General features: G+C 35.6%; 2 protein-coding genes across 3 annotated transcripts; both read left to right on the top strand.

Moving 5' to 3' along the window:
- The first annotated feature begins 8460 nt into the window (after positions 1–8460).
- Positions 8461–20710, top strand: LOC120183418 (abnormal spindle-like microcephaly-associated protein homolog). Its single transcript, XM_039188121.1, has 27 exons — positions 8461–9099; positions 9278–9749; positions 9851–9936; positions 10161–10274; positions 10384–10572; positions 10682–10747; positions 10960–11016; positions 11224–11343; positions 11433–11549; positions 11807–11914; positions 11996–12131; positions 12705–12812; positions 13294–13470; positions 13553–14074; positions 14143–14450; positions 14651–14828; positions 14930–15171; positions 15380–15557; positions 15659–15900; positions 16108–16285; positions 16396–16637; positions 16851–17025; positions 17143–17384; positions 17656–17845; positions 17950–18175; positions 18264–18419; positions 20538–20710. The coding sequence occupies exons 1-27, from the start codon at positions 8482–8484 to the stop codon at positions 20623–20625; spliced, it is 5535 nt and encodes a 1844-aa protein (XP_039044052.1). The 5' UTR covers positions 8461–8481; the 3' UTR covers positions 20626–20710.
- Positions 20711–21417: 707 nt separating this feature from the next.
- Positions 21418–24725, top strand: LOC120183478 (polyadenylate-binding protein RBP45B-like). Of its 2 annotated transcripts, none has more exons than XM_039188162.1 (6): positions 21418–21860; positions 22204–22675; positions 23863–23909; positions 23987–24117; positions 24210–24306; positions 24389–24725. In XM_039188162.1, exons 1-6 carry the CDS (start codon positions 21522–21524, stop codon positions 24557–24559), a joined length of 1257 nt encoding a protein of 418 aa, XP_039044093.1. In that variant the 5' UTR covers positions 21418–21521; the 3' UTR covers positions 24560–24725. The 2 variants fall into 2 exon arrangements, with proteins under 2 accessions (XP_039044093.1, XP_039044092.1); XM_039188161.1 differs by having other exon boundaries at positions 23860–23909.
- The last annotated feature ends 2026 nt before the right edge of the window (positions 24726–26751 follow it).

Here is a 26751-nt window from a genome sequence, read left to right as displayed (position 1 = left end):
TATATTTATTGTTATATATTTGTCTAGCCCATGTACATTTCTGAGAACTGTAGATATGTGAGTCTATGGAGGTTGTACACTATGTTGTCACCATAACTCGTATGGGGTCCCACTAGGGGCTATGAAATTTGTTCCGAAAGACCTATGTACTATATTTGTCCCGAATGACCACTCCTTAAGAACTATATACATATTCCAGTGGATCAAATCTGTCTCAAAAGACCCTGTAAATATTCCAAAGGATACATATATGTCCGAAAGACCACGTAGACCCTCAACTCTTGGCATGCAAACTATACCTCTAGTTCTCTTTACACATAACATGGGCATTAACAATATATATCATGTCACATATTTATATAATCACATAGTTCACTTTCACCTGTCTCTTATCTCTTGTGACCATATAATCACATCACTTTGTATCATATTTCACATATTCATTATATATCATATCTTATTCTTATATAATCATGCATATCATCTATGTTCATTCACTTAATCTCTTATATTCATATCATATATGCATATTATTCATTATATAAACATATTCATACAAGTCATATCATACCTACAACAACATATAATTCATAACAAACACCTGTTAATATTCATGAATTTATGCATAACACTATAGGAAATATACTTGTTGCAAGTCTTATTTCCATTTTATATCATATACGATCTAATATGCACTCACCTTGGCCTCACTTGCTATCAATTACTCCTATGGATTTCTTTCTCTTATGGATCAATTCTAATCTTTCAATCATTCCGGAACTTTCTCTCGATCGATATCTACACAATCATATATTTATACTATCAACATCCAATCGATATACTATAATCTATCACTGCTTAGACTAAGGGAAAAGCTAATTTCATCTTTTAATGAAGTCATGCATCGATGCATTCCTTAACGGGTGCATCGATGCACTACTTGTGCATCGGTACACAAATCCCATTCGATGTTTGTATTTTAAACGAGTGCATCGATGCACTCCTTATGCATTGATGCACTATCGGCATTTGATGTTCAATATTTGAGAGTGCATCGATACACATTCAAGATGCATCGATGCACACAACCCAAAATTTACATTTTAAGCACGAATTCACTCTCTTTCAGCTTAACTCTTCATCTTTCACCTCCTTTAATATTCCTAACTTCCATATACATACTTAAACTCATTTCTACTCCATAATCACTTCTTTAAACTCAACATTCTATCTTCCATATGAAATCCAAGAATCATACTAAATTTTATACTTGTTCTAAATTCAATTTCATCACTTCATATCCCTTAATTAAGTTGATGACAAGTCAAATTTATCTTCCAATATGAGTAATAAACTCTATTCCAAGATTTCATTCAAAAACTCAAAATCTTTAATCTCTCATATATCTTTCATCTTGTTGTTTAAGAACAAATTAAGTTTTCCTTAAGCTTAATTATCATCTAGTGATCATAACCCAACCTTTAAATCAACAAATAATCAAGAAATCAGAAAGTTACCTTTGAGCTTGGAGATACGGGAGAAAGAATAAGAAGAAGAAGAGAGTTTCCAGATAACTCTTTCTTTTCCCCCACGTGATTCATTCTTATAAAAGGGGAAAATATCTTTTTTTATCAAATGACCAATTTGCCCTTTAATTCATTCAATAATTATCAAACAACCTTCAACTATATTTCCAATAAGTCATTAAATTATTTAACTATTTTACTTTTATCACCAAATTTCAAAAATTCTCATTTTAGTCACTGACCCGGATTTCGGGATGTTATAATAGGCCACCATATCAACAAATCGAGCAGGTCTACAAATTTCTCTCCTTGGCCTTGTAACTGCAAGTGGTTCTGGTGTCTCCAATGGTTCTTGGGTTTGAACCTCTTCATCTTCTGATTCTTCTATTGGAGTTGAAGAATCAGCTGCATCAACTTCTGGATCATCGTCTGCTAAAACTCCACCTGTTTTGGAGTATGCTCCACCTGCTACGGAGTACTACTTGTCTGGACAGCTTCATTTGTTACCTTCTTTACTAGGGCAGATTCATCAAAGGTAACATCTCTGCTACAAATTATCTTCTTGGTGTCTAAACACCAAAGGCGGAATCTCTTTACTCCATGGGTGATTCCCATAAAGAGAGTCTTATTTGCTCTCGGATCAAGCTTGGATTCCTTCACATGATAATAAGCAGTGGATCCAAATACATGTAAGGAATCATAATCAGTAGCAGGTTTTCCAGACCATACATCCAATGGTATTTTTCCACCCATCGCTGATGATGGCAGACGATTGATGAGATGGCTAGCATATGTAATAGCCTTAGCCCAAAATGCCTTGCCTAACCTAGCATTAGACAACATACATCGAACTTTCTCCAATAATGTTCGATTCATATGCTCTGCCACCCCATTATGTTGTGGTATATTTCTAACGGTGAATTGTCGAACAATACCATACTCTTGGCAAACGTCAAAGAATAGGTCACTTTTATATTCCCCTCCATTGTCCGTCCTAAGACGTTTGATCTTTCTACCAGTCTGGTTCTCGATCATATTTTTCCATTTCAGGAAAATTCGAAGCATTTCATCTTTAGACTTCATCAGATACACCCAAACTCTTCTGGAAAAGTCATCTAGAAAAGTTACAAAATAATGGTTTCCTACCAAAGACGATGTCTTTGAAGGACCCCATACATCTGAGTGAATATAATCCACAATACCTTTTGTATTATTTATAGTGGTGCCAAACTTCACTCTCTTCTACTTTCCCAGAACACAATGTTCGCAAAAGTTCAATTTGCAAGCCTTTGCACCTTTCAGCAATCCTTTCTTTGCTAGAATTTGCAAGGATTTTTCTCCAGCATGTCTCAACCGCATATGCCACAACTGGGTTGCTTCCGAATCATCACCTCCAGTAGCTGCTGCAACTACTCCAATAATTTTACTACCATGGTAGTAATACAAATTATTTTTCCTGGTGCCCTTCATCATCACAAGTGCGCCATATGTGACTTTTAAAACTCCATCTCTGATAGTAACTACTGAGCCTTTGGATTCCAAGGCTCCCAACGAGATGAGATTTTTCTTCAAACTGGGCACGTATCGGACATCTGTCAGAACTCTGGTTGATCCATCTTGATTCTTCAATCTAATTTAACCTATCCCAATAGTTTTACATGCATTGTCATTGCCCATATAAACAACTCTTGCATTTAGTTCTACTAAATCGGAGAACCACTCCTGATTAGGGGCCATATGATAGGTGCAACCCGAATCTAATATACATTCATCTGAATGGAATGTTGTTGATGAAGCAAACTATGATATGTCAGAGTCATTTGCATCATGCTCTGTAACACATGTATCTGGAGTAACTTTTCCTTTCTTCTTCAGTTTCGGACAATCTTTCTTCCAATGGCCTTTCTCATGACAAAAAGCACATTCATCTTTTCCCAGTCTGGACTTCGACTTTGATCTCCCTCTCCACTTTGGTTTTTGACTTTTCGAGCGACCTCTTTCCACCATGGCCTCCGCTGCTTCGTACTTGCTCTCCTTCTTGGTTTTCTTCCTGAGCTTATAACTATACAAAGTAACAGTTATATCTTTAAGGGTAACATTATCCTTACCATGAAGTAACGTTGTCTCAAGGTGCTCAAATTCATCTGGAAGCAATGACAATAACATCAAGGCCAAATCTTCATCTTTGAAGGTTTCATCCATGCCCAATAAGTCTGCCACTAGCTCATTAAACGCGGTGATGTGTTCATTCATACTGGTGCCTGGATGATAATCAAATCTGAACAATCTTTCTTCATGTGGAGACGATTTTGAGAGTTTTTCTTTATGAATTTTTCCTCCAATGCTTTCCACATCTTACTTGCAGAAGTGTCGTTCTTATAGCCATACTTCTGCTCCCTGGAAAGACAAGATCGAATCGTGTTGCACGCCAAACGATTGATTGTTCCCCATTATTTATCCTCCATATATTCGGGATTTTCTTCCTCAATGACGATGTCTAGACCTTGTTAGAATAAAGCGTCTAACACATTGCCTTGACACATGCCGAAATGACCGGATCCATCGAACAACTCCACCGAGAAATTTACATTTGACATCACCCTCCTCATCGGTCCAGATGAAGAGCTTGATGTCTCAACTGATCCGTATTTTTTCATTTTAATTCTAACGAACAATATTCAATATCACGAACTGTATCTTTGCAGCAACGGAACCACCAGGATAAAATTGATCCGTATTTTGGTATTTTAATTCTAACGAACAATATTCAATATCACGAACTATATCTTTTCAGCAACGGAACCACCAGGATAACCTCAACGAAGCTCTGATGCCAATTGTTGGAAAATCGGGTTATTTCCCACACGAACGTAGTTTCAAAATTGACTTAAAATGTCAAGATCTAAACTACCAAAGGTTGCACAGCGGATAAACCTGTCAAACTATTGAATATTGAAACACAATGGAAAATTCGAATAAAAAACAATAAAGGAGAGAACACACCAAATTTACAAGGTTCGATGAGAATATCGTCTACTCCTCAGGCACCACACCGGATGATAACTTCACTATCAACAAATATTACAACAAATGGAATTCTTTAGAATTCCCAAATTGAGAGAATGAAGAAAACAAGAGGAAGAGAGAACTTGTTTTTGGGATGATTTCTAATGAAAATACTTATGTCTATTTATAGTTGAGTTTTAAGGACTAAACTTATAAATAACCTAATATTTTAGGGATCAAATATGGAATTCTCATGTTCAAAGTTTGGCCACCAACCAAGATGAAATTTCCAATAAGTTGGCCACCAACCAAGATGAAATTTCCAACTTGCCTAACTTAATTTCAAGCCAAATCTAACAACTGATGCAACAATGGATGAATTAAAATTGGTTCTCAAGAATTTCCACATAAGCAGTGTCATAACAACATAGTCATATACCTCCAGAGAAGCCTATCGCTTTCACACAATGAGAATTAGGGAATCCTAGGGCAGCAATAACAACATCAACTTTGGAGCCACTAACCCGAGGCTCAACAAAACCAATAACATCCGGATTGTGGTCCTTGATATATTGACGCATAACAGACAAGAAACGAGTGTGTCCACAGCCTTGGATATTCCAACAGAAAACTTTTAGATTCATGACAAAGAGGAAAGAAAAAGAGCTAACAGTTTGACATGAGAGGAACTTGCACCGTGTTTCAGAATAAAAATACTACGATGACTAGCCGAGGTCGAGGATTGCAATGATGGAACCTTGGGAGTATTGACTGGTTTTTTTAGGTTATGGGTGCTCTTTGTTTACCAGTTTTAGAGGAACCCTGCACCTTTTCCTTGTCGTTGTTTTTCCAAGTAGCATTTTCACCCGAGGCAGCGTGGGTATTTGCATCGGTCTGCAAACTATCTTGAGGAATCTGCTCGTTATCATTGGATTCATTCTCATCTAAGACATCAATAGGATTGAAGCGGGACTTGAAAGATGTGTCAGCCTTACTGTTTGTGGATTGAGGTTTATTCGAACGATGCTGTCATTTTTCTACCAACATCCAAGGACTATAATTATAATTATCATTCGTCGTCTCTAAGTGACTAGGTTCACCAGTATTACTTTGAGCTGCATCAGATTCAGTTTTGGATTGAGGGCAAGAGGCTGAAGAGTGACCGTAGGTGCCGCAATTAAAGCATACTACTGGTAGAGATTCATACTCTATTATCTGAATATTACCATTAAATATTAGTTTCGAAACCAACGGCTTCTTTAGATTAACTCTAATCGCCATTCGCGCAAAGCAACCTTGCCAGCCACTATTAATTTGATAGTCAATTTTAATCACTGGTCCAATACATTCGCCAATTTCCGTGATCATGCTTCGTTTGTAGAGTGACAGGGAGTCCAGGGAGGTGAACCCAGGCGATCACCTTACTCGGATGTGGTTGAGTGGGTGAGAAATCCTCAGTCCAAGGTTCAATTGTCAGATAGTGCTCATAGACGAGCCAAGGGCCTTCCGCTAGAACCTTCAGATAATTCGTTCGGCTTCTGAAAGTGAAGAAAATAATCATTCTCTATGTCCATGATACGAAGGGCTTGGGTTGGCTTCCAGAGATCATATATTCGATTGCTTAAAGCAATGTATCCAATACGGTGGACAAGGAGTTTGACAACAACAGTTTGACTCAGGCTTCTGACGGCGAGGTTATGGACTCGATCGAAAAAATCGATTGAGATCAATCCATCGATCATGTTCCTTGTAACGTCCCCATCAAGGATCTCAATATCATATTCTTCAAAATCCATGTTGGTGTCTTGCATGGGAGAAGTGAATCCGGTCAAAAGTTTATCTCTATAAAAACTACTTCCGATTACTATAGCATCGACGTTCATAGCAGGATTTTCCTTTTCCATATGAGGGTTCGGTGGCTTATCGAGGAGGTGGCTGGGTTTTTTATTGGCCTGGTTCTCAGCAGCGACATTAGGATTTCCAGCCATGGTTATTCTTTAATCTCTGTCTCTCTTGTATAAAGAGGTGCATTAAATGCTGTAAATCATCAAATTGGCCCTTAAATTGAGTATAAGGCTCCGTTTGATTCCAATCACATTAATAATTGTGTTTTGTATCAATTTATAGTACGTTGATGTAACATATTTTAATTTATTTTCTCATGTGTAATACTTCCTATGAGTTTGTTGTTACGGTAAAAACACTTTTTACGCCCCCCTCATATTTTATTTTGTATCCATATTACATACGTTAATGCATCTATTTGGGCAAATTTATATGAATAATACATTTTCGATAAAGTCGTGCAACATAGGATGCGCTTTTAAGAAATCTTGTTTTTAGGATGTAATTTTATTGATACGGTAGGAAATTCGGGTGATGTTTTTATGTTTGTATTAATCGTGACCAAAATAAATGAAAACGAAAGGACAACAACTGTTACGAAATTTGTTCTAAAAAAGGATGTGTAATACGTGTTGATAATAACACGTTGACTATGTTTTCAATCACTCAATAATTATATATTTAAAAAAGTATATTTTAATATTTAAAAATTGTTATTTAATCAATGTAAGATTTGAGAATTAAATTGATAAATTTGTTGAGTTTGAATTGTTAAAGACAAATCATGAATACATTTAAAATTCGGGATGATCATAGATTGAGTTGAATTAAATTTTTATCCGTTTTAACCTTGACTTGACATAATAAAACCATAATCTGACATCGATTTTGATACTATTTAAATTATTTCTAATCTAACAAAAAAATAATGGTATATTCGATCTCGACCAGACCGACTTATATTATTTAAAATCCTGACAATTTCTCCTAAACTTTATTGGGCCATGTTTTGACTATTCAATTAAAATACCTTTGTCTTCTCTTATGCATCTCAACAATTTCTCGTTTATCACAATAAGTGTTTGAAATTAGAGATTTGAAGCGTTTGGGTTTTTTTAATTTTGAAATTTTAAATAAAACTTTTAAAAAAATTATAAATATCATACATATCACATTTTGAGTGGTTGACAAAATTTTTTAACTATTGTAATAGACTAGATACTTAAAATGGTAACATAAAAAACATTAGACACTTATCGTGACAAAATAAAACTTTAGGTGCCTAAAATAGAAAAGATGTATAGTTTGAACATTTATATTTTTAACGGTTAACTACATGATTGATCATATTTGTTTGTGTTTGTCCACTTTTCCTCACTAATTTAAAACAACATAATATATGATTACTTTCGTTTTTATTTAATTAAAATATAGTTATCACGAGTTAATTGTCCTTAAATATTTTGGTATAATCAAACATGTGGTACTTGTTATTTACACATTCTCTTAATTCAGTCATACTTTTAATAAATTAAAATAAATTTAGTCCTCCAATCGAATGATGCCATGTGTCACTAGTATCACTATTGTGCCACATGTCATCACTCGGTTGGATGATTACTTTTATTTTAGTTTATTTTAATTTAACATATTTATTTTTAAATTAAAATATATTAAATTAAAATAAATTAATCCTTGAATCTCACAATGTCTTTTTTTAAAAAATTAATTTGTGATAAGTATAAGACGATATTTATTTAAAAATAACTCTCAATCATTTGATATTGAATGTTTACGTCTTATTATTTATGATACTCGAAATAATACTTTAAGAAATAACAACAATTTCTTTAGATTCTTGCCAATATTAGCGTGCTTTTACCATAAAAGACTTGTAAACACGTGCGAAATCTTTAGCGGGATCCGTCTGGCGCTCTCGATTTCAAATTCAAACTGGAAAGGTACGGCATTATGCTCACTCTCTTGATCTCATCATTCACTTTCTTCTCTAAATTTGCACCAGAAAATGAAAATCCCCACACCATAGATCCTATGCAGAAGCTGAACTGTAAGTCACTGCTCAAAATTAAATCAAAGAAGAAAAATGGAGGAAGAAGAGCCATTTCCTTCGTCTTTGTCTTCTTCTTTCATTCTCAAAGACATCTCCAATTTCAAAACCCCAAAACGCCCTTCCAAGCCGTGCACTCAGTTCTTCACTGCTTCCACTGAAACTCGGAGGCCATCTTCGTCGTTTTGCTACCGCTCCCGGCCTTCCCTTGTCCCTTCCTCTTCCCGATCCAAAGCCAAATCAGTCGCTAAGCTCAAAGCTTACCAGCTGGAGCAATCTCAGTCCGCTTGCAAAGAGCAACTAAAGAAAGACCAATCGCTTAGGTCCCTTTCTAAAGCCCTCACCGTTTGGCTCAATTTCCTCTTTCGGAACCCGGAGGCTTGTGGTTGTGATCTCTCCATTAATGGCTGCGGTGAGAGTAATATTGTGCAAGTGGACAGTGCCTGGAGAAGCCCGAAAAGGATGAGAGAGTTGTCGTGGAGAGGGGAGGGATCTGAAAATGTCGCTGCGGATATTTTGACCTCAAAGTATTTAAATTTGAGGGCTTCGTTGAAGGATGTTTGTAGCTTTGATGATTTGAAGCAGCGGATGCAGATGTATTTGAGTTTGGCGAGTTGCAAAGAGGTTTTCAATGTCATGACTCGAGTCGCTAAGGTTGGATTCTGTAATTATTATTTATTTATTCTTCCCCTCAGTGAGAAAGATGTTTTTTGGTTAGTGATATAACTTATGGCTCTATGAATGCACCGTGGAGTAAACAAGCGATGTTTTACTCATAATATTATCACTTATTGATACAAATTTGTTATTGTTGTTTTTGATTAATTGTCAGAATATAGATGAAGGGAGGTTAAAGATGAAAGCGAGTTGTCCTATAGTTACAGATGTTGGAATGAAGGAAAAGGCTTCTAAAATTCTATTGTCTTACAATCCAATTTGGTTTCGAATTGGGTTGTATATTATTTTTGGTGGCGATTCCTTGATATCATCTGAGGGAGATTTTAGTTCTGTGAAAGATATCTCGTTTTTAAAGATGATAATAGAAAAACAATTCTTCTCGCACACTGGGCTTGCAAAGGCTTATGCTTATAACAAGAAGGTGGATGGTTTGTACAGGCCGGGATACTATGAGAATTTGGGAAATATTATATTGAAGAGGATATTGCTGCTTGTTCTTATCCTTGATCGAGCTAAATCTCAGACCCGTCTTCCTCTTAATTATGGAATTGATGGAGTGGATGGAGGTTCTCCTCTTCTGTTCACGGTTTCATCTGGTATAAAATCAAGTCCTCAAGTCCTTAATGGTAATTCTCCATCTTCATACATGTATGTTTTTGTTGCTTAACTTTCACCTGCACTTGCTTTGTATGGGCTAACATTGTTTTCATTTATGATATGAAACTAGATTTCTTATCATCTGATGTTATGCATGGGGAAGGTAATCTTCTTGCACATCTAGTGATTGTAGGGTACAAAGTTTCTCATCTGCAGGTATGTTGGTTACATTTTAATCAATGTATAGTGCTTATGTGCTTGTGGCCTGTGGCTCATATTTATAACCAGCAATATGCTTTAACGCTAATCTTGCAACTTACTTTCAGGCACTTGGCGCATATGATTATATATTAACTTTATTTAACATCTTGCAAACGTGAAGTTATAGTTTTTTTTCCTTCTTTCTTACTTTTACCCTCTAAGAATTTACCTTGGTGCAGTCTGCCCTTGTTGAGTTTGACTTCCAAGTATCAGATTTATTCTTGGATCTTCAAGATGGTGTGCGGCTCTGTAGAGTTATTCAGCTTTTGCAACATAATCAGTCAATCCTCATGGTTGGTTTATCTGTCCAATCACTCTGATGTTTACACATTAGACCAACTAGTTACAGTTAAGCACTGCATGGAATATAATTTTCACTCAACAGCTTTCTTGCATGAGCAGAAAATAGTGGTTCCTTCAGACACTCACAAAAAGAATTTGGCAAATTGTGGTGTTGCCCTGCAATATTTGAGAGAAGCTGGTGTCATGCTATGTGATGAAGATGGATTGAAGATTACTAGAGATGATATTGCTGACAGAGATAAGGAACTTACTCTGTCCTTGCTCTGGAGTATATTTGTTCGTTTACAGGTCTGCTAATCTTCTCTACATCTGAATTTTTCAGATGTTAACTGTTTCTAAAGATTTTTTGTAATATTGAATCCTTTAGCTGCCACTTGTGTTTTCATTGATCTTGCAGTTGCCACTTCTGATTGACAAAACAACCATTGGTGGGGAAATATCCAACATCCGTGGCTTTAAAATGGTATGCTTCAAATGTTTCTTGAGTTCTGGTGAAAAATGGGGCTGGTGAAGGGTGGATAACTATTTAATTTTTCTATTCATTACGTAATTAACAAACTATATGCTGAAATACTAGAAAATTTAGCTAAGTTCCTTTTATGTCCCTTTCTGTTGTTTATTAAGATTTCCTCCTGATGTTCATAAATTCAATTTCGTTTTTTTCAATTATTACAGGATAACTTGAATGTAACCAATTCTTCAAATTTGGGAATGCTTTTAAACTGGATCCAGGTATTATGTTATATCATCACCAGCTTAGTTTTTATTCTTCTCCAGTTCTAGATAACAATTTTTCTGATATATTTGTTAATCAATGGTTGTGTTCAGGGATTTTCATTTTCTGCGTGTTCGCTTTTAAATTTGCATCTTCATGATCTTACTGAAGTTAATTTTTTGTTGACAACTACTCAAGTTAATAAGTTGAACGGATATTTGTAGGCAATTGGCGAAAATTATGGTCTTAGGATTGAAAGCTTTTCTTCACTGGTCAATGGAAAAGCCGTATGGTGCGTGCTTGATTATTACATCCGCAAAGAACTTTCTTGTTTGAACAAGGTGGTAAACATTCTTTTTCTGTCCCAATGTTTTTCACAATTTCACTATTCTTTTGTATTATTATTCTCTTACTTGCTGCTTTGTCTTAACAGAATTCTCAAGAAACAAGAGGTGAGGAATCAATCATGTCTGCTTCCGATTACACAGATGCAGTTCACAATTTTGTATTATCACAGAAACTGACAGCATTACTCGGAAACTTTCCTGAGGTAATGCTTATTTTAATGATTGGTGATTAACTATTTACTTTTACATTTCAGATTTATGACCCCTTTTAACTTTTTGATAACTGCTATAAAAGAGAGATTTGAGAGAGACTGCTAATTTTTAAAAAGCCTATGGGTTTTTGAATTGAGGCACCACGGTGTCCAATGATAAACTGTGATTGTGCATGTCATAGTTAAATATTGATGTTACCTTATGTCTATTTCTCAATACAATATTATTTGCCTATGTTGTCATACAGGTTCTGCAAATAAGTGACTTACTTGAGCATAATGGTGCAGTTAGTGACAAGAGTGTGGTAGTTTTGCTGGTTTTCCTTTTGTCCCGGCTTGTTGTCAAGAAAAATGTGGTAATGCCTCTTCTCTAGGTTTTGTCCCACCTTAATGTCAAGAAATGCAACTACTTCAAGAACTCTTCTGTCTTTTTCCAGGATCAGTTGAATTTCCATAAACTATTGGGTTGTAGTTGCCAAAACCTAGAGAGGAGGCATTCACTAACTCAAAGGCGGTTGGCAAGTTCTGAAGGCGTTGTGCAAAAGAAAGAAAGAGACTTAGATATCACCGAAGGTCCTTTATTTAGTGATAATTCTTATTTTAGCAAGTATGCATCTTGGATCACTCTCATCAAACCTAGACAAAATAACTGGAAAATAAGCTGTTATTGGCTGCATTCCAGACAGATGAGATGTGTTCTATTTGTAGATTTATCATAGTTATTATACCAATTCTGGTCCATGGCCATCATCTTCAAAATTTTCATATAGTGTGCGGTATGCATTTGATGTGTGTTAACACCACTTTACATCATGTACGTAGGTCACTAAGGTTTTAGGCAGGAACTATAATATAATATACCTTGGGATTTGATTCCATGTTAAGGGATTCTAAAACCAATTGGTAATAGATGGAGACACCCAAGTTTAATATAAGATCACAGAAAACTCGATGGATGTGGGATAACACCATCTATCAATGTGTATATGCATGTGTATATTTGTTTACTTTTAATATGGGATTAGTTAGAGGAAATTATTGTGTCAAAGTTGTTGCATTTTCTAGTTTACTACATGTTCAATCCCTTAGATTGAGCACTAAAATCTAATATATTTTTTTTCTGTCTCTTCTACTTCATTTATGCAGATGCTTCCAAAAAGTTCGAGGTCATTCTGGCTTGGTGGCAAGATATGACAGAACAAAACTACAGTAGTGTTGTAAAACCTGCTGCTTCTACTTCATCTTTCTTCCCAGGTCAGAAGATAAGTATTGGCATTTCCAGAGGTTATTTTCTGCCCCTCCTCTAGTTAATTCTTTTAACTAGTTTTATTTTTCCTTTGTTTGGTTATCGGTTGATGCATTTTCAACATTGACTAGGAGTTCAATAACTTTTACTCTAAAGTTATCACTTTGTTCTCTATTAGGTTGGTGTTTCTACCTAAGAAATTTAAATTTGATATCTATTTATTGCTTTCCGCATTGTAGTTAAATTCTCGTGGGAAATCTGTTCGTAGTGAGTTGAAATCATTGTGACATCATAATTAGATCATATTGGAATTGGAGAATTCACTTGACAAATTATATATTTCATCAAAAGTTGTTTATCTATTTACTTATTTTTTGCCTTTCTCAATTTATCTGAGTATTGTATCTTTGACCTTTATGGCCTTGCATTGCATCTTTGTGATAAGAAATATTCTCCTTCTAACCTTGCGCTCCCTGCATAATGCTTCAGAGATTGCTGCAATAGTCATACAGTCTCATTTCAGGAGTTTCATATTGCGTCGTAATTTTCTGAAGAAGATAAAAGCTATTGGTTTAATCCAAACTGTTATGCGTGCATGGTTGATTGTGAAGAAAAATTCACAGCTCAACAAATTCACTTTTAACAGAGATCAGGAATTTCCATCTGGTATTTGCTCGTATCAAGTATTTTGATTATATGCATTTTTCATATCACCGGTTTCTCATTTGTTTGATCTTTGCCTTGCAAGAACTCGAGAGGCTTGTCAAGTTTATTGCTGAGAGACATAGTTTTGTTAATTTAAGAAGATCAGTGTTGCTCATACAGCGTTCTGCAAGGAGTTGGATAGCTCAAAGGCCTGATACTTCCTGTCCAGACCTAGTTAAGGCTGCCATTGCAATCACGAAATGTTTCCGTGGTAGGGTGGTCAGATCTATTCAGATTATTGAGAATGATTCTCTTAAAGGCCAGGAGAAGGGTCTAAGAAACTGCGAAACAGAAGCGGCAACCAGGATTCAGATTGCATGGAAGAATTTTGTTTGTAGATATCTACACAAACAGACTTCTGCTGCTACTAAAATTCAGAGCCATTTCAGGGGCTGGCTTTTAAGGAGAAGTTTTATGAAGCAGAAGCAGGCAATAATAAGAATTCAAAGTAATTTTCGACTACTGAAATCTTGGTGGGCCTTTCAGATTGCTCAGAAGGAATTTGTCCGTAAATCTCTCCAGAATCAGATATTTGCAGCAACTAAAATTCAGAGCCATTACCGGGGTTGGCATTTAAGGAGAAGTTTTATGAAACAGAAGCAAGCTATAATAAAAATCCAAAGTAATTTCGACAACTGAAATGTTGGAGGGCCTTCCAGGTTGCTCAGAAGGAATTTGCCCATAGATTCCTCCAAAATCAGACATTTGCTGCAACAAAAATTCAGAGTCATTTCCGTGGTTGGCAATTAAGGAGGAGTTTTATCAAGCAGAAGCAAGCAATAATAACCATTCAAAGTAATTTTAGACGGCTAAAATGTTTGAGTGCTTTTCAGCGATATAAAATTGCTGCCAGATCGGCAATCAACATTCAATCTTGTGTTCGTGGATGGATAGCTCGGAGAAAATCTTGGAAACAAAGATATCTTATTGTTGTAATCCAAGTAAGTTGTTTCTTCCATCGCTGATTATATCAGAGAGTTTCCTTATGTTTTTTCATTGTCTTGATATGATGGTCAAATTGATATTTAGACAATAATCACCTCTATCTCAAATCCATTTTTGTCCCTTTAGCATATATTTTTATAAGATGCCTACTTGCAGCAATACATATTAATGACTTTATCTTTTTATTGAAAACCAGAGACATTACCGTGGTTGGCTTGTAAGGAAGGAGCTTTTGCTGCAAATGGATGCTGTAATAAAGATCCAGAGAGCGATACGGTGCGTATTATGTCAGAAGGCGTTTCATTTTCAGAAATTGGCTGCTATCGAGATTCAAAGTTTTATCAGGGGGCAAATTTCTCGAAATAGGCTTTTTGGTACTTACTCTTTGAACACTAATTTATTCAATTACGAACAGTTCTCAGTTGTATGCTTCAGTCTTAGAATTTACCAAAGCATATGGTTTGAGCAATTGCAGGAGCATCTTCCTTTCATGCAGCTACTGCTGGCAGTTACAATTTTAAGATGTCAGAAGGCTTCTTCCAGAGTTTAGAATTAAAATTATTGATTACATCACTTATGAAATTGCAAAGGTGGTGGAGAGGTGTTTTGTTACTCAAGTTAAGAACAAAATCAGCAATCATTATTCAGAGTCATGCAAGGGGATGGACTGCTAAGCAAAAAGCTCATAGAGAGAGGCGTTGTATTGTTGAAATACAAGTATGATATCTCTCTTCAGCTATGCTTTATATAGTACCAATAAATGATGCCTTTTGCAAACTTCTACACTTAAAAGTTTTCTGCTTCTTAGCATCCACTTGCTCTAATGAATCACACCCGTTGGCATTCCTTAGCATATATTTCCGTAAGGTGTTTACTTGTACCAATACATAAATCACACTGACTTCTTGTTTTTTTTATAAATCAGAGACATTGCCGTGGTTGGCTTGTAAGGAAGGAACTGTTGTCGGAAAGGGATGCAGCAATAAAGATCCAAAGAGCAATACGGTGCGTATTATGTCAGAAGACATTTCATTTTCAGAAATTGGCTGCTATCGAGATCCAAAGGGTTATCAGGGGGCAAAATTCTCGAAATAGGCTTTTTGGTACTTACTCTTTGAATACTAATTTATTCAATTACGAACAGTTCTCAGTCGTATGCTTCAATCTTAGAATTTACCAAAGCATATGGCTTGAGCAATTGCAGGAGCATCTTCCTTTCATGCAGCTACTGCTGGCGGTTACAATTTTAAGATGTCAGAAGGCTTCTTCCAGAGTTTAGAATTAAAATTATTGATTACTTCACTTATGAAACTGCAAAGGTGGTGGAGAGGTGTTTTGTTACTCAAGTTAAGAACAAAATCAGCAATCATTATTCAGAGTCATGCAAGGGGATGGACTGCTAAGCAAAAAGCTCATAGAGAGAGGCGTTGTATTGTTGTAATACAAGTATGATATCTCTCTTCAGCTATGCTTTATATAGTACCAATAAATGATGCCTTTTGCAAACGTCTACACTTAAGGTTTTCTGCTTCTTAGCATCCACTTGTTCTAATGAATCACACCCGTTGGCATTCCTTAGCATATATTTCCGTAAGGTGTTTACTTGTACCAATACATAAATCACACTGACTTCTTGTTTTTCTTATAAATCAGAGACATTGCCGTGGTTGGCTTGTAAGGAAGGAGCTGTTGTCGGAAAGGGATGCTGCAATAAAGATCCAAAGAGCAATACGGTGCGTATTATGTCCGAAGGCATTTCATTTTCAGAAACTGGCTGCTATCGAGATCCAAAGGGTTATCAGGGGGCAAATTTCTCGAAATAGGCTTTTAGGTACTTTGTTTTCTTCTGAATATCAACTTATTTGATTACTAAAAGTTCTGTATTCTTTAGTTGTGGTTCCATCTGAGAATCACCAAAGCGTATGGTTTGAGCAATTTCAGGAGCATCTTCCTTTCATGCACCTACTGCTGGATGTTACAATTGTAAGATGTCAGAAGGCTTCTTCAGAAGTTTTGAATTAAACTTAGTGATTACTTCACTTGTGAAACTGCAAAGGTGGTGGAAAGGTGTTATGTTACTTAAATTAAGAACAAAATCATCAATCGTTATTCAGAGTCATGCAAGGGGGTGGATTGCTAAGCAAAAAGCTCATAGAGAGAGGCAATGTATTGATGTAATACAAGTATGATATCTCCATTTTCAGCTAAGCTTTATATAGTTCCAATCATTGATGCCGTTTGCAAATGACACTTAAACTTTACTGCTTTTTAGCATCCACTTGCTCTTATGAATCATGCTCGTTGGCATTCCCTAGCATACATTTCTGTATGGTGTTTACTTGCAACAATACATAAATCACATTGACTTCTCTTTTTTTATTCTTCTTATAAATCAGAGACATTGCCGTGGTTGGCTTGTACGGAAGGTGTTGTTGAAAAGGGATGCTGCAATTAAGATCCAAAAAGCAATATGGCGCCTAATATGTCAGAAGGCATTTCACTTGCAGAAACTGGCAGCTATCGAAATTCAAAGGGTTATTCGAGGGCAAATTGCTCGAAGCAGGCTTTTAGGTACTTAGTTTTCTCCTGAATGTCTACTTATTTGATTACTAGAAGTTCTCTTTTGTATGCTTCAGTTGTGGTTTTATCTGAGACTATACAAAATCATATGGCTTTGAGCAATTGCAGGAGCGTCTTCCTTTCAAGCAGCTACTGCTGCTGATTGCACTTGTAAGATGTCAGAAGGCTTCTTCCAGAGTGTTGAATTAACAATATTGATTACTTCAGTTCTGAAACTGCAAAGGTGGTGGAGAGGTGTGCTGTTACTTAAATTAAGAACAAAATCGACAATCATTATTCAGAGTTACGCACGGAGATGGATTGGCAGGCGAAAAGCATACAGGGAGAGGACTAGTATTATTGTAATACAAGTAAGATGTCTCCACACTGAGCTATGCTTTGTAAATTGCATTTGATAATGTCTTTTGCAAACGTCCCAGATACAAGTTGGTACATCATAGAATCAACTTACACTTGATTTATAATCGGAACCATGGCACATTGTAAAATTTCTCGCAGATCATTTCTCATCATTTTGCAAGTGTTATTGGTATATGTTTCTAATGTTCAGCTCGCATATCCGACCGAGTTTTAATTTTTAAGTATATTGTCCTAATATCTTTTTCCTTATGAATCTGGTAGTCATATTGGAAAGGTTATGTTGCTCGAAAAGAATCTAGAGAGCAGCTATTGGATTTGCACTTGAGAATGCGGAAGTCTGCTATGAATGTGGATGATAGCAGACGTCTAATTAACCGGCTTTTGTCGGCACTTTCGGAACTAATCAGCATGAAAAGCATCAGAGGCATTCTTCACAACTGTGAGACCTTGGGTGAGCAATGAGCATGTTACATTCTACATAACTCATACTTTCTACCGAGCAAAGTCTAGTTTGATGAGCTAAAATGACACTAAATCTACAATACTTGATTGCAGATATGGCTACAGCTCATTCTCTGAAATGTTGCGAAGAACTCGTTGCTGCCGGTGCAATCGGCATTCTGCTGAAGCTAATTTGGTCAGCCAGTCGCAGCATACCTGATCAGGAGGTTCTAAAGCACGCACTGTCGACGCTCAGAAACCTTGTCCGCTATCCGCATTTGACCCAAGTGTTAATCGAAACTCCTCGATCAGTAGAGATATTCTTGTGGGAGTTGCACAGGTCTTCCATTTTCTTCTCTATTACAAGTTAATGGCCAACCATATGTTGTTTCTGACTTGGGTCATGTTTTTCTAATAACACATTCCAGGAACAAGGAAGAAGGATACTTTATTGCTTCTGAAATACTGAAGAAGATATGTTCAAATCAGAATGGTCTGAAAGCTGTACACAAGTTTCCTGCTCTCTTGAAGAGACTACACAATCTTGTTGAAGAACTCGCAAGGAAAGCAAACATCGACAAAAGGTACGGTTCCGAATACCAAATCATTTGCATTAAAACATTCACGAGTCTTATTTGTGTCTCAAACATTTTTTTTAAATAATTAAGCCTTCATATTTTTTTAAACAAATTAATTAATTTTTCTGCCATGTCATCACTCATATGTGAATTATCACATCATTATCATAAATTTCATGTCAATATAATATGGCAAGTACTCTCACAATTAATGACTATTTATGTTAATCAAAACATAATATTGATGTAATTTATCATTTCAATAATTAAATTTAATTGATGAGTATTTTGCAAATAATTTAATTAAGCACAAAAGTTGTATTTAGAAATGGGTAAATTATGCTAGAGACCTCCTAACGACCATTCAACTATAGTCCTTTTTTATTTTGACTATCATTTTTGAATTATTGTCAATTAAATCACTTAATTATTTAAATGCATTCAATCAGACAAGTTATCAGTTAACGAAAATGTTGATGTGATAGTAAAATTGGTCTAATCATATATTTAGTCCTTAATATTTTATATTATATTAATTTAGTCATAATTTTAAATTAATTCAATATACTTAATCCTTCAATCATGTGGTGATGGCATGATTGGCCTTTTTAAATTATTTTTAATATTTTAATTAAATGATAATACCGCTAATTAGGTGGTGACATGTCACGATTTGATTTAAAGGGAAAGTAAAACAATGTATTTGGGATGAAAAGAATCAAACCATGGTTCATGGGGATATCATGCAACTCCTCAACCACTAGAGCTAAGGCCACATTTGTTACTTGTTTTTAAAATGCTTTATATAATATGATTCATATCAAAAAAATGAAAATCAAAAGGTATTATTAGAATCGAATATAAAATTTTAACTTAAAAGTCGATTAAGGTGTAACTAAGGTAAATCAAACATTTGAAAAATACTTACATTATTATTTATATTGTTAATATCTAATAAAAATAACAAGTTTAAAAATTTTATTTTTAAAGTTAAATTAATTTATTTTATTTTTATATTATTTAAAGTACAAGTTTGATATATATATAGTTAAAATATTTTTCATTTTATTTTTTTCAAATGTTAAACTTGTACTTATAAAAAAATAAAGAAAATAATTTATGATTTAATAAAAGTACTAAATTAAAATTGTTTTCCTAATTTATAAATCATAAAATTTATGGTATATAAAAAATAATCATGAAAAAAATAAAAAATAATGATTTATAAAAAATAATTGGGAAAAAATAAAAGAAAACAATTTTAACAATATATCAATTTTAACCTTGTACTTTTAATAATATAAAAATAAAAATAATTTAATTTAAAACTTATATTTTTATTTGTATTTTTATTAGATATTAACAATATATAAATAATAGTGTAAGTGTTTTTTAAATGCTTGTTAGCTTGGCTACATCTTAATCCACTTTAAGTTAAGATTCCATGTTCGAATCTAATAAATCTTTTGATTTTCATTTTTTTACTATAATCATAATCATATTATAAAAGCATTTTGAAATCAAGTAACAAATGTGGCATGATTTCCCCAAGGTTCAATCCCCCCCAAAACCCAAAATGATTTATATTACTTTCCCTTTAAATTAGATGGTGACACGTCACAGAATGGTTGGGGATTAAATATATTAAATTAATTTAAAATTATGATTAAATTGATAGAATATAAAATATTAAGGACTAAATGTCTGATTAGACCAATTTTACTAACTGCTATATTAGCACTTTTGTTAACTGATAACGAAAAGTGGTCTGATTAAATGTATTTAAATAGTTGGGTGACTTGATTGACAAGAATCAAAAAATGGTGGTCAAAATGAAAAGGGGTTATAGTTAGGTGGTCCCTTTAAAATTAGTTGATATTATTATTAAAATTCATAGGCGATTTACATAGATGAAGCTATGCTTTGTCTGGGGTCATTGCCTCCAATCTTTTTGTTATCAAAGAATATTGATATATATTTATTTGATTTTGCTTTATTTTCTATTTCAATTGATATTCTAACTTGGTTCCGCTTTAATAATCATATCGGACTGAACCGATTTAACCAAATGTCATTCGTTAAATTAGTTTGAACCGACTTTTAATCATCCTATTCCTTTTGCAGAAATCCCCGTGGTGTTGGTGCAAGAGACAACACAGATAGAAGATTGAAGGAAGGTGTTGAACTTCTCGAACTGTTAACAAATGATTAAAAGCCAGCGAATAGTCAATCGGTTTGCTCACACTTTCCATTGATTTAGTGTTGCATGATATGTGTACCTTTTGCCCCCCATTTGCTATTTTTTAAGCATTAAGGCAACGCTAATTCCAGCTTTGAGACTTTGGAATATGGATTTTACAATCAGTTTGTTATATGTATTCAATATATATGAACTGTAATTCTCTCCGTTTGTTAGATTTAATGATCAACATTAGTTAAATGAATGATCTAACAACATTTAATCAGATACTTAAAAATTTCATAAACGTGATTGATCTTTTTAAGTTTGAGTGCTTCTAGCACCCTCAAACCTTCTGTTTTTAGTTAATTTGAACAGTTCAACTATTCCAATTAAAATTGTTATATTAGATTTTTCTTTTAGAAAACTTCTAACATAAAAAAATACATGTTAATATGATGAGTTGAAAGAAGTGTTTCAATAATAAAGTTACATCAATATTTTTATCGAATAGTTCGGGCTGACTGTTAAGTCGGTGCAATTTGATTCATGATAGGTGTTTTAAGAAAATGTATGTTGGTATTAGGATTGACTGATAATATTGTAAAAGTAAAAGAGTCAAGTTCTGCTAAATTAAATATTGAATTTGAACATACTGGAGGGACCAAAAATGAAATTTCACCTTTTAGTGTACATGAATTTGAAATCCAAATAAGAAAATTATCGAAAAATCCCTAGCTTTTTTCCCGTTCAAACATCTTAGAACCGAACCTGTTTCAGTCATTTTATGAAACGTAACCTTTCCACGCCTTTAAAACCTTTTCCTTTCCCGACGATTGCTTCCTCTCTTACACATCTCCCAAACCTTACCTTATCGAGGGTTAGGGTTTTGTTCCCTTTGAGTCCCTCTCTCAATCCCCAAACTGAAGATGATGCAGCAACCAGCACCGGGTATGGTCCCACCTCCAATGGCTCCGCCACCGTCTATGGCGGGAGCTCCACCGGCCCAGCAACAGTACCAATACCAGCAGCCTCCTCCGGCTCCTCAGTCGCAGCAGCCTTACATTTACATGATGCCGCATCAGAGTCATCCTCCTCCGATGTGGCCCGCACAGCAGGGTTCGGCTGGGGTGCCGGCTCAGCAACCGGCGGCGGGTCAATCTGGTCAACCGGCTAGCGCGGATGAGGTTCGAACTTTGTGGATAGGAGATTTGCAGTATTATATGGATGAGAATTATCTATTGAGCTGTTTTGCTCAAACTGGGGAGGTATTCAACGTCTTTTACTTATTATTATCTATAGATTTTTTTCCTGGGACGTTATATTTGGCGGTGTTAATTTTGTAGTAATTTTTCATTCTGTGATTTTTGGTTTCGTGTTGATTTTTCAGATTGGTGTTTAAGTTTTGTGTTGATTGATATTTAATTTCTTTGGTGGAAATCTATAGGCACGAAGATACAATTTTGTTTGTGGATTTGATTTTTTAAAAGGTTTTATATTTTGGGTATTGGATGCGAGTTTGAATGTCCATTGATAAGACTAGCAAGCATTCAGGTTTTAGATTTACGTATGATATATGCGTGAGATATTCAACTCTCGGTTCTCTCACAGGTTGCTTCTGTGAAAGTTATCCGCAACAAGCAAACAGGTCAAGTGGAGGGCTATGGGTTTATTGAGTTTGTCTCACGTGCTGCTGCTGAGAGAGTTTTACAAACATACAATGGTACACCCATGCCGAATGGTGAGAGCAACTATAGGTTGAACTGGGCATCCTTTAGTTCAGGCGAAAAGCGAGAAGAGTCTCCTGAGTTTACTATCTTTGTTGGAGATTTGGCTGCTGATGTTACAGATTACATGCTTCAAGAGACTTTCAGGGCACACTTCCAATCTGTGAAGGGTGCAAAGGTTGTGATTGATAGGGCCACTGGGCGCACAAAAGGTTATGGTTTTGTTAGGTTTGGAGATGAAACTGAATACAATCGAGCTATGTCTGAGATGAATGGTGCTTTTTGTTCAACTAGGCCCATGCGAATAGGGCCAGCTACTAACAAGAAGATTGGTGCTGCGCAGCAATATCCAACTGGTATGTTTGCTGATGGTTTATTGTTTTATCCAAGCCCTTTGTGATATTTTGATTCATCTTACCTGCATGTTTAAATTTGACGACATCTAATCTTGTGCTCTTTTGTGTCAGATAAATTTGATAGTTAAATTTATGATTTATCTGCTTGAAGGATAAGCTTGTTTGGGCAAATTTCCAATTATCATTTGTTCTGAAGTGTTTAATATTGTTTTAAGTTCTTTGTTTCAGTTATTCTCTAGAAGTTGAGCAGCAGTTTCCAGTTGTCTTTTCCTTCCTGTACTTTCCTTTAACATTTGGGCACCATAATTCTATTGAAAATTTGAAACATGCAAAAACTTATAAACTCCTGTTGTCTCAGAGCAGGGCATCGTGAGTCTCTATCATCTTGGGGCCTGGAACTGATTTCAGCTGAAATGGTTACCCCTATAGTCCGAGCCCTCACTTAGGTCAGTTTTGTGTTTATGTCAGTCAATACATTTAGAAGTTCATTTCAGTTCTATTGGCTGACCTCTGTCAGTCAACATTTGCTTCTCTGGTTAGTAAGAGGTGGCAGTCAAGTTACATTGCAGTTTACCATTGAGTCTTTACTTCTGTTTTACATATGTCATATGTAATGTGCTTTCTTGTCCCTTTACATTTTAGAGTGATCTTATTGTTTAGTCCTGCTGCTCTTGGTGTATGTTTCTTGTTACTGTTCTAGAGTTTTAGGTCACAAGTCCTTTAAGGTCTCGGTCACTGAGAGCTGACTGTGTTGTGGATCCTAAAAAAGCAACAGGAATGACAGTCTTCATTTTCTTCTATAAGTGTGTTCTAGCATTTTTTTTTTGCCCCGGTTTTCCCTTTACCCCATTGGTTCTACTCTAATGGGAGTTTTTGATCTTACATTGGTAGTGGAATCGTGCTTTATTTTTGGTGTTTATTATTGTATATGCAACAGTTACTATTTTATGTTTATGACAAGTGAGGTACCTTGGTCTTTAACATATTATTCAAACAGGGTACACATTTTCAGGTTATATTTCTTTTTTCTCCTTAACATTAAAGTGTCTGCCCGCAGAGGTGTGAAGTACAAGATTCTAGAAAGAATCCTGTCTATGATCTTTTGTGTTTTCTCGTTGTTTCTTCTTGGAAATTATTTTCCCTTTTTGTTGTTCATTTGTTACGCATTTATTTTTTGTATGCAGCAGCTTCATCTCAAGGAAATCAGAACGAGAATGATCCAAATAATACAACTGTGGGTACTTTGTTACTTTCAGTGATTAACATGGTTTCTTGTTTTTTTTCTCCTGATCACCACGTGTTTCCATGCAGATATTTGTTGGCAATTTGGATTCTGATGTGACGGAAGACCATTTGAGAGAGGTTTTTAGCCCATATGGTCAGTTGGTGCATGTGAAGATTCCACAAAACAAGCGATGTGGATTTGTTCAGTATGCTGATAGGTAAAGATACACTGCTCAGTATTTCTGAATAGTTCTATTTAGGAGAGAGTAATTCATGTTATTTTTCTGTTTTGTACTTGTGCAATGATCAGGAGCTGTGCCGAAGAAGCACTGCGAATATTGAATGGGACTCAGTTAGGTGGACAAAGTATTAGGCTTTCATGGGGCCGTAGCACCTCAAACAAACAGGTTGGTTATATATTTTGATGGCAAATTGCTTTTTCTTGATATTTTTACAGACCCATGAAAGACTGGCATTATTGCATTGCAGGCCCAACCAGATCCAAACCAGTGGAACAGTGGATATTATGGATACGGTCAAGGATACGGTTATGGTTATGCTGCTGCACACCAAGACCCGAACATGTACTATGGAGGATATCCCGGCTACGGAAATTATCAACAGCCTCAGCAGCAGCAGCAACAAGTTGGATATAGCTAAGCTGATAATCTTTCATAGCTGCTGTTCTATTTAATAATATGATGAACATATATTCTGCTTGATATGTCCTTGTTTCTCTGTGGAGTGCTATAATTTCAGGCTGTGTTATTCTCCTTGCTAATAGCATGTATGCACTGTTTAAACCTTTTATCAAAAACAATTGTACTTTCTTGGTGTTCAGATTTTATCATATGGTTTTCTTTTTCAGATGGCACTTTTTAAAAAATTGTTTTTTTTTGTTGCAAATTTTCAATTGAGTTGATGGGCAGTTAACTCATAACAATTAGTTAGGTTTTATACTTTTATATATTAATTCAAACTTGGTTCACCTTTTCTCTTACTCGATCATTAACTACCTCTACTTCAGTCTCAAAAACAGGCCTCTTAAATAGTTTTCAAATAGGTTATTTTATGGGTATTCGGTCTACTCTTATTGAAACTTAAGTCGATTTTTTTATAAAATAGATATATTTAAATCTAAAACAGCATCAGCATAAATGATATTTATGACCGTGGTATTCCATTGTGAGAGAGCCATACAAACTTCAATGAAAATGTTTAAAAACAGGTTCAGCACGCAAAAGCGTGAGAATGCGCTAGAAGTGAGGAAAGTAAAGGTAGATTGCAAAGGGTACATACAAAATAATTTGACGTAGAGACAATGAGTGCCCTTAAACTCTACTATTCTTACCAATAATATATGGTGATCATCTTTCGAAGACTCGACTCGTTATAATCCGTTGGGAACTAGACAAGATTGTGCTCTGGTGGAATGACACCTGTGGCATTAATTTTTTTTTTCTTTTAGAGAGAACCTGTGGCCTTCGATTCCACACTGTTGCTGTTGATGACCATGAGTACTACCATTCTTCTAAGATCAGTTTCTTTGCTGGAAGGCCTGTGCCAGGACGGTATTGTTTCAGCCCCAAATAATATTATTTGTAGGCTGGTCATTGATGCAGAGCATGCAGCTGTCACGGTAGTTGTTGCAGCATCACTTGCAAACAATCCATCAGTGTAGGACTTGTCAACACCAGCCATGATCTTATTAGCAAGCTCCAATCGAGTATCTTGTGAAACATCTACATTTTGCCTTGACTATGCTTGTTTCCGAACATGTTGATCCCAACGGCTTCACGAGGTACGGATGGGGGTTTGGAAAATTAGGAAGCCTGTTTTCCAAACATGTTGGTTCCAGTAGGTTCACATGGTATCACTTGAGGTTCAGGTTGAGGAAGTTTAGAAGCATGTTTCCCAAACATGTTGACTCTAGTAGGTTCACACTGTATTGCTTGTGATTCAGGTTCAGGAAATTTAGAAGCTTGTTCCGAACATGTTGATTCCAGTGGATCCACAAGGTAATTCTTGAGGTTTGAGTTCAAACAATTTAGAAGCCTGTTTGTCGAAGATGTTGATTTCAGAGTGTTTACAGGGCGTGATTTGAGTTTCAGGATCAGGAAAGTTAGGTTTTGTCGTCGTTAATGAGGTCAAGGTTTCTCTCGTCACCAACCAATTTTTGTGATTTAAGGTTAGAACTCACGGCATTGTGTTCAACTTGAGGCTTCAGATTTACAGTCTCAGTAACCAGCAAACTAGAAGTAAATGTTGCAGGCACTAGCTCAGATGCTTTAGCCTTTATGTGCATCTATGTTATTATTTGGTGCTTTCACCAGTTCGAAGGGTTCAAATCCAACAGGTTTACCATTCTGCAATCTGATATCTACGGTTAGGTCTTGCAGCTCCTTCTGTCCCAGGGGAAGACCGGTGTCATTTATCGGCAAGTTCAAGCTGGAGGAATTAGACAGGAAGCAGATTGGCTTCCATTGGCAGCCATGGCATCAAATTGAAGTTAACCCCTTGAATGATCTCGTGCTTTCTTGGAAGCCAACAAGTTTACCATTCTGCAATCCGATGCAGAAGATAAGCTAGATTCTGGCAGCTCATGCTGCACAAATAACACCACCTTTCTACTACCTTGTTGTAATTTCTTTTGCAATAAATTTCCGAGATTACCTGCAATGAAAAGCAATTAAAACTTTTGTCATCAATATCACTATAGAATCACCGAGTGCATTAGAAAATTGGTACAAAACCGCAGTTGATCAACAATACACTGATACTATCATCAGAGTATACCAAACTACATAATATCAGGAAATCCTTTGGACACTACACACGGGTTAGATTCGAAC

This window comes from Hibiscus syriacus, unplaced genomic scaffold (genome assembly GCF_006381635.1).
Source record: "Hibiscus syriacus cultivar Baekdansim isolate YM2019G1 unplaced genomic scaffold, ASM638163v2 tig00112762_pilon, whole genome shotgun sequence".
Classification (NCBI taxonomy): domain Eukaryota; kingdom Viridiplantae; phylum Streptophyta; class Magnoliopsida; order Malvales; family Malvaceae; genus Hibiscus; species Hibiscus syriacus.
The sequence above is the reverse complement of the archived record's forward strand: the minus strand, read 5'-3'. Positions and strand labels throughout refer to the sequence as shown.